At 39.2% G+C, this 14,684-nt stretch overlaps 1 protein-coding gene across 4 annotated transcripts; it reads right to left on the bottom strand.

Annotated features, from left to right (window-relative positions):
* Window positions 1-209: 209 nt before the first annotated feature.
* LOC122029942 (SPX domain-containing protein 2-like) lies at window positions 210-1,982 on the bottom strand. 4 transcript variants are annotated; one of them, XR_006125253.1, is made up of 2 exons: window positions 1,296-1,371; window positions 210-489 (listed from the first exon to the last, which is right to left on the bottom strand). XR_006125253.1 is itself a non-coding variant. In XM_042589084.1 (2 exons), the coding sequence occupies exons 1-2, from the start codon at window positions 1,901-1,903 to the stop codon at window positions 239-241; spliced, it is 324 nt and encodes a 107-aa protein (XP_042445018.1). In that variant the 5' UTR covers window positions 1,904-1,982; the 3' UTR covers window positions 210-238. The 4 variants fall into 4 exon arrangements, 1 of the variants encoding a protein (XP_042445018.1); XR_006125254.1 differs by lacking the exon at window positions 1,296-1,371 and adding an exon at window positions 730-842; XM_042589084.1 differs by lacking the exon at window positions 1,296-1,371 and adding an exon at window positions 1,831-1,982.
* Window positions 1,983-14,684: the final 12,702 nt, after the last annotated feature.

Below are 14,684 nucleotides of genomic sequence, written 5' to 3'. Positions count from 1 at the left end.
ATACTAAATTTCAAAATAAAATTTAATATACAATTTTCTAACATTCAAAAATAATATCTATAACATTCTGAAGAAATTTCATAAGCAACCAACAAAATAATAACACTATTAAAACAAAGGTAGAACAATATAACACGAGATTTTCTAATATGTTTTGACTGTTGAACTTTTGCTCCTAATCTGTTTCAAGGACCGCAGCGCTACTACGGTGCTCTTCATGTATAAGCTCTACATATATTTAATCTCCTCCAACTCTGGAACCCTCCAACCTGATTGTGCCGGCTTTGGCACTCCATTTTGTCCGTCGCATTCTGCTGAAATTGACAGGTTGCTGCTGGGGAAGAGGTGGTCGAGCATAGCCACACTCCTTCACGAGTTTGTATAGGAGATCAGTTGTAAAGAATGGCTGCTGCAGCACCTTTTCGATGAAGGGCTGCCTGATAAGTGCTCCTGTTCTCTTGTCATACTTCTTCAGTATTTTCACTAGACCTGAATTCATCACAACAAGAATAATAAACCATCTAAATGAGTGCACAAATTAAAAAAAAAGAACCAGAAGAAAGGACAGAACAGTTAATCAATAGCACTCAGATAATTGTAAATTATAATTAGGCTCTGATCATGACTATGCTAACATGAGTTTCCTTGTTAACAAATTGAGAAATAATGGTTTGGAGAAATTAACAAACAAGACATGTAATATCTAAAACAAATGGGAGAGTTTGATACCTAAATAAAATCAACCTTGTTCAGTCAATGTAAAATCAGTTAAACTGCATTGGTAGTAGACAAATAACATAAAATTTTCTGTTGTGGAAGTTATAATGAGTGGATTGATTGTTTCACCAATGACAAGAGAAATATTACTGTGTGATTTGAAGAAGAAACCAAACATCTATTCTACTGAATGCTAATTTATCATAACCTAGCAAAACAAATTTACCAAGCTACTCCAACGCCCTTCTTAATGAATCTGATCAATTAGTAAACATGATTGTAGAATAAAACTCATAAATTGCCTCTGAAGCGAAAGTGCTAAGTTTATACTGGACTGAATGTAATTCATACACCATATGGATTGTTTGCAATGAAAATTACAAGCTCCAAAAAAAAACAAAGGTTTGGAACATAAAGGGATATCAATCCATCACAACTTAGATTGTTTGGAGGATCCACAGAAGTGTATTAATTTACATGTTAGAATATTGAAAATAAGCTACAGTGAAATCTTTAATGTGTACCATGGACTACATAAGAATAGATCAAGAAAAAGTTGAATTCTTACAGAAACCTACCCGTGTAGTTAATTACGTGATCTTCTCCTTAGCCTTTACTTTCCTTTGAACATTCTTCCTTGATAGTGATTTCAAAATTATATTAATTGTCAAGATGCATGCTATAAAACTGGTCAAACAATCACTTAGATAAAGCACAAACAATCACTTTGTTTGTGCTTCAAGATCCTACAAAGATTGAATTGCACATGGCAAAGATGTCGTCAGCCTGCAAACTTCTCGCTTAAATCAATTTCCAAACACGAAATACTAGTAGCGATATTGAACTATTTTTCTAGTTGTTAGTCTTTCTTGCAAAGGATGCAGTTTAATTTTCATTGACAGATAACATGTTGCATAAATACTTGACTAGCTGTAATATGAGTATGAAGTACTCGGGGATTAACTGTTGGAGTTATTTTTCAAATGTCGAATTAATGGAGAAGGACCTAACCTATCATAGTTTTCAAATAAAACATCTCAATAACCTGGAAAATGATGGGATAAAATGATTATCACGACAATTTATATTAAACAGAAAGAGATTCCTACTTACATTGCAGGATAAGCCTATGAGTTTTTTGAATTAGATGATGATGCAGATTGACTGCCTTTTGTTTCCTTGACATTCTCTTTCATATCAGGACAATCTTCATTTTTTGGGTTCAAGGTACTTGAATCCATCTTCCGGACCTCCTCTTTTGTGTATATAAAAATCTGATGGACCATAGCACAAAATTCCCTGTAGAAAATTATACAACACTAGTTGTCAACATATCCACTTTATACATAGAAAATGGAAGATATATATACATAAGAGAAGAACATTAGGAATGTAGAAGCATGCTTACTGCCAAGGGTCATCTCCAACAAGCATGATATCATCCTCATTATCAGTAAATATAATCATCCAATTTTTATTTGGAGCCATCAAATTAAAGAAACTACGATACAAGATTATCTATCAATGGGCATAACATGAAGTAAAGCATTAAAGAAACTAAGAATATAATGAAAGCCTAAATTAATCTATCCTAATTGCATTAAATCAAAGCTAGGACTTAACTAAATTAAAAGAACAAGACAAAGTAAGAATTAAACAAAATAAATTGCATCAAATTAAACCTAACTATTGGTTGAAGCATTTGATCGAACACATTGTGAGCATTAATCAAATTGAACATAATACATGCATTTTAAATATGAAAAATCTAGTTCAATACAAACATTTAACCACAAAACATCAAAATAAGTAAACTAAGCTAATCAACAGTAATAAACTAAGAAAATTCCAACCACAATCCAAACATCAACTACCGATCCAATGACTACCCTTGCCGTCACACAAGGGCCCGGCTCCGGAAACCCCGAGAACCAGTGAACAGTAGCTCTCTCCGCTGGTTGCTACTGCTTCAACAATGAGGTAGATGAACGAATCTTCAAACGAAGAACCCCTTCGCTGGAAGTTGGCCGGAGATGAAGACGAACCACCGTCATTGCCTCTTGCTCTGCCACCTGTACCCCGGGTGGTGAAGCTGCCAGAAAGTAGCCGGAAGGTGGAGTTCACACCGGAGAACCCCTCCGGTGAGGTGGATAACCGAAATCGCTGCCGAATCTTGCTGCCATGGGAAGAAAACTTGCTTTCGCTCGCAGCTGGAATCTGAGAAGAAGAAATTTGGATTGTGGATGGCCGGCCGGCGACAGTGAATAGAAGAGGAGAAGCCGCCGGCCGGAGAAAGAAAGGAAGAAGAGAAAGGTGCGGTGTGGGGAGCTCGCGCGCGTGCCCTAGCTCTGCACGGGGAAGAGACGCAAAAAGGTATCGATCCTTTTGTGCCGTGCGTGAGGTAAGGGAAGTTTCTTAGTGGATCGGGTTTGGAAAGGCATGGGATTTTGGGTTTGGATTAATGAGAAGATCCGGATCCAATAAGATGAGTGGAATTAGGCTTTTAAAAGTGGGCTTTAAGATTGGGTTTGAATTGAAGCTTTTGGATTGGGTTTGATTGGATTTGGCTCTTCTTGATTCAACATAGAATAACATGAGCCCTTGGATTATTTGATCCCGATCAATGGCCCAAATTACTCCCCTGCAAAACAAGATGTATCTTTTAGATAAAATACCAGAAAATATAGAAAAAATTAGATCAATGCTCCAAATAAATCTCAACTCATAAAACATGATATAAATGCGGAATTAAGTATACGAGAGAGTAAAAATGTTAAGTATAAGAGTCAAAATAATGCATCAAAATACTAGTTATCAAGGGGATCGTCTTCGCCGTCGGCGGAGGAGGAGTCAGGGTGCTTCTCGGTGAGGGCGCGGTGGGGAAGTTGCGGCTGGCAGGGGAGAACGCGGCATATGTTTTTTGGCCGGACGGATCTATAATAAACGATCACACAACCAAGCTCAACATCCCAAACAATGTATACAATCAAGTCCACACAAATCTAGCACTAAAAACAACTTACCCTCGAGCCATATCTGATATCTCTCTCGGAGGGCTCGGGAGGTTATTATGGCGGTGAGCTGGGACAGAGGAATAGGGCAATGCCAACACTAGAGTAAAGATCGGTTAGAGCAAACCTGGTTCGATCGTCGAAGCTGCGATGTGTAGAGAGGCGCCGCAGGAGGTTATATCTAGGGTTCAAACCCCTCTTAACCGGAGATCCACCAATGCAGGGTCGGCGACTCTAGGAGAAGAGAAATCTCCGGATGGACTCCAGTGATCAGTGGAGAAGAGCCTTAGCCGGCGGTGGACGCTTGGTGCTAGCGCGATCAATTTCCTCGTGGCTCTGGTGTCTAGGAAGAGTTAAGGCTCGGCAACGGCAGCTATGGCGTTGATCGGAGCAAGGCACGACTCAATGAGGCTTCAGCCGGCGTTGAGTAACTCTTGGCTGGTAGTTATGTATGTGGGGAGAAGAAGTATCACGCCGTCGATAGGCGTCGAGGATCAGCGTCGGGTTGGGAAGGAGGGGAAAGGGGAATCAGCAGTGGTGACCTAGCCTCACGCGAACAAAAAAACTCTTTGTTCGTGAGTTTTTTTTCGTGAAGTTAAAAAAAACTATTTTTTTTGGGATTCAACAACATTCAATAGACAACAGTTTAATAAAACTGTTGTATATTATCATGTAAGCAACGCTAAAAGACAACAGTTTTTTAAAACCGTTGTCTTTGACATACATTAGACAACAGTTTTTTAAAAATCGTTGTCTTTGACATACATTAAACAACAGTTTTTTAAAAACCGTTGTCATTTAAAAAAAAATTATGGTAAACAACAACGGTTTTCAATAAAACCGTTGTTAAATGGCAAAAAGACAACAGTTTCTCGAAAAACTGTTGTCTATTAGGTGTGGTTAAATCTAAAATTTCTTGTAGTGAATGAATCTAATTCATTTAATTAAATTGATTCAATGAGTCATAATCTAAATTAGACTCATTGATCACATGAATAAACTTGACTCCAACTCAATTAGCCCAATTAGGATTACTCTTAATCCAATTTGATTCATCAAATGAATCTAATCCTCTTGTTCATCATATGAACCTAATCTCCATCTAATTGTCCTTAGTGTGTGACCCTATAGGTTCTTGTAACGTTGGCAATGCCCCTAAACCCATTTAGGAGCATAAGTAATGAGCGGTATCTAGCAACACATCATTACTACCCAAGTTACAAGAATGTTGAGATCCAACATCACCTTGTGACTATTAATTGTGACTCCTCACAATATATGACAAGTGTCCTTCTATCCTAGACATCTAGATTGATCAAAATGAGGCATAGACCGTGTCATCCTCTAATCAATCTAAATCTTGAACTCCAAGTAGACTCACTAAATCAAATGAGCTCAATATCTCATATTGACTCATTTGGGCATGGCCATGCACTTCGTGGTCTCACTTTATCAAGAATATCGATGTCACTCCCGTCATATAGGAGGGATTGATCCCATCTACATCACTCATATCCCTCTACATAATTCGTTACATACCAGTAATCGCCTTTATAGTCCACCCAGTTACGGGTGACGTTTGACGAAGCCAAAGTACGTAACCCCTTATGTAGGGAACCATGGTGACTTCAGGTCCAAGGACTAGTAGTCATTTTAATAGCCACATGAGAAAGTATATGACACTCATATAACGATCCATGATACTTTCTCATGGCGGGTCATTCAGTATACATTCTCCAATGCATATCCATGTGTCAACTTGATATCTCTATATCCATGACTTGTAAAATCAAGTCATCGAGTTGACCTACATGCTAGTCTTATTACATTAACATTGTCCCTGAATGTTAATACTCAACTAGGAATGATCTAGAGTAGTGTTCTCTATATCATCTCACTATTGGTTCAACTAACAGATTGATATAGGTGAGAACCTTCTACTCAAGGACGCTATTATACTTAATTTATTTGGCGCCAATACAAGTAAGTATAATAACCAAAGCAATAAATGCCTTTATTTATATAAGAACATGATACAACAAGTCCATAATACAATTATCAAATGATTAGCTCTAGGGCTCTAACGAACATTTTTTAGTCAGTACTGTCACCCATCAGTCCAGATGATAGAATACTATCAGCTGGACAAATTGGTTTACTGTAGTGATGCAGTAAATCATGACTTATGTGCACAGTTCTATCACAACCTTGAAAGGGTTGATGATCGTGCATACTCCTCAAAAGTCGGTAGCACTGACATCTAGATTACCCCCACTTTGTTACGTACCGCCTTAGGACTTAGAGCATCAGAGTGTATCCTATGCTACCCCGATAGGGATCTGCCATTTGGCAATCCCTACTCTCATATTACGTTGGACACTATCTATACGTACTTTTTTGGTGGGGAGAGACCACTCGGCCTGACTGAGTGCAGGTCAGTTTTTCTTAGAGTCCAGGACTATGTTTTGTATAGGGTCCAGACAGCCTGCATATTGCCAATCTCATCTCGGGATGTCCCGAAGATGCGATCCTCACATTCATTCTTTCTATATGCCCTGAGTCATCGTTTGGACATTGATATAGCCTTACACATGTTCCAGAACATTATCTCAACATCTAGCACAGTCACATCCCGTATGGTGCATATGCCCTACTGCCATATTTTGACTTCCATCTTTTCGACCATCGAGGGCATAGATGTGACCAGAGGGGCAGTTATTCCTTTAACCATATACGACGAACTAGGGTCCCGCAGTTGTAGACTAGCCCAAGCTGAGGTCAACGCTGATGGAGTTCTAGCCTGGACAAGTCAACCACAGCCAGCTGCTGCACCTATTGCTCCAAAGGCTGAGGATATACCAGGCGAGGGAGAGGAGTGGGATGACTTCTTAGCCGAGGATTTTTTCATGGATCCTTCTTCCTCTGCCAGGCCCTCCACATTAGTTGGGCCTTTATCTTCGACACCACTTTCTGTCGAGGACAGACTCACTCGACTCGAGATCCAGTCCTCGCAGACGCGACGAGCTGTGCGAGACAACCATCGCTTTCTTCGATCTATGCGATCTGAGATGGCTGTTGGGTTCGCCACTCTCTGAGACGAGATCCGACGCCAGGGACGGCCTCTGCCTGCACCCGAGCAGCCCCTAGCACCACCCCCGGCTGATGATCCCTTAGCTGTCGATCCTCCAGCTGACGATCCCCCTGCTTGACTCTATCTTTTTAGATTATCTGGATATGTCACTCACTTTTTGGATCTAGATATCTTACTCACCTTTTGGTTGTATCTTGGAGTTAGTTATCTTATGTTCAGCAGACTTATGTTTTAATTCAGTACTTATTTGTCACTTTTTCAAGATTGTGAGTAGAATTTCAAAACCACTTTTAAATGATTTCTTTTCAAAAATTCTAGGAAAAATAATGATTTCAAAATCCCCTTTTCTTAGAATTTTCAAAAATTGGACTTAGTTTAGGCTCTACCTTAGAAATCCTGCTCCCCTAGATTGAAGCCAGAGCATCTCACAAACACCTAGGTATACCTTGCTTGTGTTTGAAAAACATAGAATGGTGTGAGATGCATAGGGTACAGCCTGAACTCAAGAATGCGTATTTCTGTGCATCAATATGAGTCTGGGCGTTAAATACTTTATTAACAGCAATCAAGTCAAGTCTTCCAGCCTTAGTCAAATCTAACTGGACTAAATGACTTAACTTGACTAACCAAGTGAAAGTTGTTGCCCTCTAGGCAATCAGCAAGTTGCTAAAGGTTAGACAGTTGGTGAAGGAAATAGAAATATTAAGATTAAGCATGCTTGTAATTTAGGGCTCTAATACCTGATCAAGACAAGTTAGATAAGTTGACTCATGCTTGGACTTAAGGACCAACTGAATCAATAACCTAAATTTTTATCTACTCCCTCTTCGCCCTAAAAATTAACAAGTTCTTACTCCTATTTTTTTTTTTTAAAAAAAAAAAGTTTTGTGTTATTCAAATTAAGCTAAGTGTCTTTTTAACTTAAGCTATATTTTCAAAATTCAATGTTTGCAAAAGACTAAGCTAAGTGGTTCATATAGAAACCTTCAAACTTTTTCAAACTTAGCCAACCTTCAAATCTAACTTTTTATAAATTCTTGCTAAGATATTTTTACTAACCTTAAAGTATTAAAAATCATAGTTTTGCAAAATTTTACTCATTGCTTTCAAAATATTTTTTGCTAAGTAAAAAAAGACTTCAATTTTCTTTAAGATTTTCAAAATTTAGTAAGTATATTTTAAAAAACAACTAAGTTTTAAAAGTGGCTAAAATCGTCCTTCACAGTCTACTATATATAAGCCTTTTAAACTTAGGCGAAAATTTTTTTTTCTGAAGTCAATTTAGCATTTATCCCATCTTTCAAAGCCTAATCTGTTTTTCAATAAGAAAACTTATAACTTGCTTTCAAATGGCTTATTTTTGATAAATCGTAAAGGGGGAGAGTAGGGAAATTCAAAATTAAATCTGATTAAAAAAAAAGCCCTGTATTAAGGGGGAGCTTCACAAAGTTTAAGTGTTAGCTTAAGTTATGCTTGTATTTGATCTTATATACTTAAGCTTGCTCACTTACACTTTTTAAGTATCTTATGCATTTGTTTTACTTAACTTTGAATTTCGGTTGGCATAATCAAAAAGGGGGAGATTGTTGGTGCGGAAAGCATCCGACGATCGAACCTGAGTTTTGATAATGGAAAAGGATTCAAAGTTAAGATGTGTGGTGATCTAATGATCTGAATGAGATTGCAGGAAAGTCCTAAGTGTAGTTAGGCAAAAGCTCTAACTGTGCTAGGCAAGGTAAATACCCTAGGGGGTGGTAACCCTAGGTCATAGGGGGTGGTAACTCTATGCGGAAAGTCTTGGTGGGTCGAGTGCTTCAGGCAAAAGTCCTAGGGGAAAGGGAGTAACCCTAGGTGGAAAGTCCTGGTGTCGCGAACCAGGTGAAAGACTGGACCAACAGGGGTGCGGAAGTCCAGCTGAAAGTCCGGAAGCATCGAGCACCAAGCAAAAGTCCAGTCGATCTGGACGATCGCACTGGCATCAGGTAAATCTCTTGAGTAGAGTAGGTGAGGACGCGTTCCCCGTAGTGGGAACAGTAGGCGTCGGGTCGACGTAGAGTTTCCGGTCAAAAACCCGAAGTCAGACTCGGACAGTCCGGAGACTGTCATTATCATATCTATTATGTTTTATGTGCTAACTTTGTGCTGCAGGGTATATTTGGGATTAATGTATCTTGCATGGACCAAAGTGCAAAGAATAGTCTCGAATGAACAGTGACCGAGGCACCTCCATGGAGCTTGGAGGCGCCTCGGGTGTGAGCCGAAGCCAGCTGTCCAGAAGGGTTGGAGGCGCCTTGAAGGAAGCTCAAGGCGCATTGAACAGGTGGCTTAAGGCGCCTTAGACAGTGATGAAGGGGCCTTAAGATGGATAAGAGGCAGCGATCAAAGCTTCATCGCAGAATTATTTCCAGGATAATACTTAGGGATTCAAGGCGCCTTGGAGCCTGATGGAGGCTCCTTGAACACCCCTTATAAAGGGGTCTCGACCAGCAGCTCTATACAACTCATTCAAAGTGATCCTCTTGCTGCGTGCTGCTAAATCGATGACCCGAAAGTGCTGCAACTTGACACCGACGACCCAGAGCTTCGTTTTTTCATCCATTGTTGTTGGTATAAGATTTCTGGTTTAAATTATGCTGTAAATTGTTATACTTGTAAACCTTATCGAGATTATAGTTGTTGCCCACGGAAAGCGATCAAGGATCGCGGGCCTTCGAGTAGGAGTCGATCTAGGCTCTGAACGAAGTAAATACTCGTGTTCTTTCTGTTTGTTTTTCTTTATTCCGCTGCGTGTTTTAACTCTGATAGTTTTATGAATCAAACGAAATAGCCACGAGCGCTATTCACCCCCCCCTCTAGCGCTTCTCGATCCAACAAATCCTACTCAAGTTAATATGACCTAGCCTTAGATGTCAAAGATATGTTTGGTTCATTTCCGAATGCTGCTTTCTCTTATTAGAATTAGAGGATGTGTTATTAATTTCCATTTGTTGCATCGTGGGAGTTATTGGATTAAGAGTGTACAAATTATCAACCAACGTACCAAAATAGATAACCACTTTTTTTTCCTGATAACTACTTTGTCATCAAAAGAAACATAATATCCATCCTTAAATAATTTAGAAACTTAAATCAAGTTCTTTATAAAACATGGAACGTAAAGACAATTCCTCGAAATCAATATTTTATTCCTATTAAAAGATAATTAAACATCTCCCACTGTAACAGCGGCCACTCTTGTAGCATTGTCCATGTAGATGGTGATCTCCCTTTCATGTAGTTGTCAAGTTTCCTGGAATCCCTGCAATGAATTGTAGACATGATCAGTGGCTCCCGTATCTACACACCAGGTACCGGTAGATAACACCGCTAAACATGTTTCAACAACTAATGAATAAGATATACCTTTATTATTCTCCTTTCTGTGAGGACAGTCCACCTTCCAATGTCCAGACTGCTTGCATGTGAAGCAGTTGCCCTTTGGCTTCTTCACACCTACTTGCGGTCCAGTCCCTTGAGGTCGGATCACTTTCTTTGCTAAACCAACTTGTTTTCTTTCTTCTTCCTGCCTTTCGGCTTACATGCAAAAACGTTTTCAGCAATGTGAATTTGAGAACTTTGACGAAATAGCTCTTCTGCTACTTGGAGTTCTGTTAGAAGTTCTTCCAACAAATAAGTCCTTTTGTTCATGTTATAGTTCAGACGGAACTGCTCAAAACTCTTGGTTAGCGTTTGGAGAATGATATCGACCTGGGTTTCCCCATCGATTCAGCTCCAAGGATTTACATCTAATTCAAGTGAGCCATCATTTTGAGGATATGAACCCTTACGGGTGTCCCCTCAGTCATGGTGGTCGTCATTAAGTTTCTCATGGCCTCCTACCTGGCAGCCCGATTCTGGTGTCTGAAGAGTTCTTTGAGATTGTACATCATATCATAGGCAGTAGGCATGACCTGATCCTGATGTTGCAACACATTTGACAAAGAAGCCAAAATGTAACACCGCGCTATTTCATCTGCCTTGACCCATTTCCTATGTCTGTTAATCTCCTCTTCACTAGAATCGCTATCAGGCACATTATGACAGACCTTAAAAAGTATGAACTTATATCCTTCAGTAGTTAAGACAATGCCCAAGTTTCGTTTCCAATCAATATAATTGGGACCAGTAAGTTTGTTTTCTTTTAAAATAACAACAAGAGGATTGAAAGTCATTTTGAGATCCTAAGAATCACATAATAAAATATTTTGTCAAAACTTTAGAATTTAAAATAATATTGATTCCTCGAACAATATAATTTAAATTCACCAACACCTCAAAACACCGTGAATTTCGTATGCCACGATAGTGTGGACGAATACTAATTCAAACATTTGTAAGAGGAGGTTTTACCCATTAATTTTATTATCTTATCAATCCTAACTTTATGACAAATAAAATAAATAGTTAGTTTATCTTCGGTCACACAAATAATAGCAGTGACTCTGATGGGGAGGATACTATTAAATGCGCCTAAGTATATACCATTACTTAATACTTAGTACATTAATTAGAATTGTGTCCCTTCAGATGGAGAAGATCACACAAACCTAAATAATTTCCTATAATCATCCATAGAGGAAGTTTGATCTAGTGATCTGCAAACAAACTCATCCGATATGGAGGAAGGCACATAAAGCCAATGCGCAAGTTTGAATGCATCACTTACAAACCAATAATGGAGACCGTGGACTTTATTTAAATAATTCCTCTCCCACTTAGTTACTTAAAATTGAGGAATTTTAACATGCACACACATCACACATGCACACAAGCATACAAACACAGCATATAAAGGTAATAAATATAAAAATAAATTTCCAACTTTTATTGCCTCATCCATTGATGTCCTCCGTATGCCACCAACCATAGCCGCCGCCAACCCTAACCAAGTGTGGAGGAGAAAACCTAGCCGCTAGCCCTAGGGTTTATGTTGTCGCATCTATCTTGCTTCCTTCTTCGCCGTGCCTCCGGTCCTCAAGGTAGCATCACGCATAGCAAGCCGCAACAATAAAAATAAAAAATTACATTTATCAATCCTATATTCCATGAAGGAATGTACATGTAATATAGATCGAACAAAATGTAAAATAAACTAATACATCTCTAGCTATATTTAATAATTATAATCATGCACTCACAAAATGCCCTCGACATGCCCGAGGGTTCAAATCACATACAAACACAATAGGCCATAATAGTTGGAACAAGGATGCCTGCAACTATAGAGTTAATCTATTTTGCATATCCTACTATTATCCTGCCTGAATTATATATGAATAGTGCAAAATTTAACCGAAAACCAATCACACAGAACCAGAAAACTCACTCTGATACCACTTGTTGGCGCTGGGAATTCCGCTCTGTTTAAATTTCCCGTATAAAAATTTGTACAGGCACAAAACTTTTCCTGGCAACCCGCACACTCGATCAGACATGTGTTTGATCAATCAAGCAAGTTCTTGAATGATCAAAGCACACCTTGATCAAAGTACAAGATCACTGGCCTCTTGTGTTGGTATTCAAAATGGATATCCAAAATCGACACGAAGAAATCAAAACCAATTACGTAGTGGAATTAAAGAACTAGTTGTACGTTTCTTCGTAGCTAAAGACCTCTTGATCTTCTGCCGTATTCCTCTCCTCTTCTTGGACGTCGTGTGGGCGACGATCTACCAAGACAAAACACCCAAACTTCTTCTTCCTTTCCAAGCCTCCTACCACTAAAGAATGCAAAGCAAAAGGGGTGCTTCCTTCTTCTTCTTTTCCTCTAAACCGCTGGCCATCTAGGTGCTTCTTCTCTTCTTTTTCTTCACCTCCAAGCCCCAGCCACCAAAGGGAGATTGGCACCGACCCTAGAGGGAAGAAAGGGATGAAGAAAGGGATGGGGCGCTGACCCTAGTGGAAAGAAAGGGAGGAGTTTTGGGCACTGACCCTAGAGGAAAGAAAAGGAGAGGGTTTTTGTTGTGGAGAAAAACTTATCACTTCTTGTTTTGTGGCAGAACCTCCTCTTCTTTTATAATCCTTGGCGCCAGATAAAAAAGAATAAAAATTAACAGATTTTTTTTAGAATTATGTTGAGAGAAAAAAAATCTCCCCCTTTTTCTTTTTCCTTTTTTTTCTTTTATTGTGGTCGGCCTCTTGCTTGGGCACCAAGCAAGGCTTGGCCGACCCTATGCTTGGGCAACAAATAAGGCTTGGTCAGCCCCTTGCTTGGGCACCAAGCAAGGATGTAGCTGTAACGCCCGAAAATTCTCAAAACTATTTTAGAATTATTCTATGATTTTTCTAGAATTTTTAGATATTTTTCCGGAATTTTCCGAGTAGCGGAAGTAGCAAAAATAAATATAAACGAAAACGGCCTAAGCGGGAATCGAACCCGAGACCTATGGTTTAAGGGATAATGTTAGTAACCAGTTGAACCCAGCAGGGTCGTGCTGGAAGAAGAGGGAATCAATTATATTTATAATTGATTTTGGGTGAATTAATTAGTAAAAATAAATAAAGATTTAAGTGAGAAGTTTTAGATTATTTCTCACCGTAGCTTTTCCTCACCCGAAACCTAAAATCGCCGCCCACTCCTCTTCCTCCTCTTCTCTCGGTGCCCAAACCTAAGGACTCTCGGGTCATCTTCCGGCGACGACTCCAACACGAAAGAGGTTCTTCTCCGCGAGAGGAACGCGAGGACGTAAGCGGTTCGTCGAACGGAACAGTTTTCCGGAAAACCTAGCGGATAGAATCGTAAGAAAACCTTGCGATTGAGGTAAGAAACCCCTCACCTGCAGTATAATTGCTCTCGCTTGTTAGTTTTAGCATTAGTTCAGTAATTTCACAGTTTTCGGTTTTAGGGTGTGCTTTTAGTGCACACCAAGCGTTCGGTAGAATGCTCAGTTCCGAAGGATGCACCAATAGGCGTCCTAACAGCATGTAAAATGAATTAGAAACATTTTTACTCAGTTTATTATCAGATATTACAGCAAATGGATCAGATATCCATTGGGTGGGCTCCCACAGTAGCCTCTAGGTTCAGATAACCTAGCTCTAGGTTCAGATAACCTAGAAACAACAAAATAAGCAATTACTAGATTTTATTTTATTTTCAGTGGCACTGTACTGGATCAGATATCCATGGGCTGACTCCCACAGTTGGTCCCTAGGTTCAGATAACCTAGTAACCCTTGCGCGCACAGTAAGTACAGTTGCCAGGGCCCAACAGCATGTTTAGTATTTTCATCTATTATATGTATAGTTTTCAAATTTGAACCCAGTGATGAGAACACTAATTTAGCATTCAGTTCAGTTCAGGTTCAGTTTACATGATTTGACTTCGTATACAAATTTAGATATATGCATGACTAGTTCAATTTTAGGTTCAGTTTATATGTTATGCCATGCTTTGTATGATACCATGTCATGCCATGCTTGCATGCTCAGTTTAGATTTCAAACAGCATGTTTTAAAAACATAATTGCATCGTTGCATGTTTTTGTGAGGTAGATGGTTCCTTACTAAGCTTATTGGCTTACAGATACTATTTTTCTTATACTGCAGATACCGGTAAAAGAAAAGTGGACTAGCGGAGGCTGGAGGACGATGCTACGATGATGTGTGTGTGCAAGGGGTCTGGAATAAAGATCCTTGGGATCTATACGCTTTTATTTTAGTTTTAGCACTTAACATGTTTAGTTTCATACTTAGTCTTGTTACTAATTGTTCTAGCTTAGTAACTATGTCTTGTTTAGTTTATCATGTTTAGAACATTAGTACTTACATGCTAGAATGTATCTCCATTGTTTTAGAACTGTTGTGTGATGTTTTGCACGCTTGCT

The sequence above is a fragment of the Zingiber officinale genome, chromosome 10B (assembly GCF_018446385.1).
Source record: "Zingiber officinale cultivar Zhangliang chromosome 10B, Zo_v1.1, whole genome shotgun sequence".
Taxonomy (NCBI): domain Eukaryota; kingdom Viridiplantae; phylum Streptophyta; class Magnoliopsida; order Zingiberales; family Zingiberaceae; genus Zingiber; species Zingiber officinale.
This window is presented reverse-complemented; position numbering and strand designations above follow the sequence as displayed.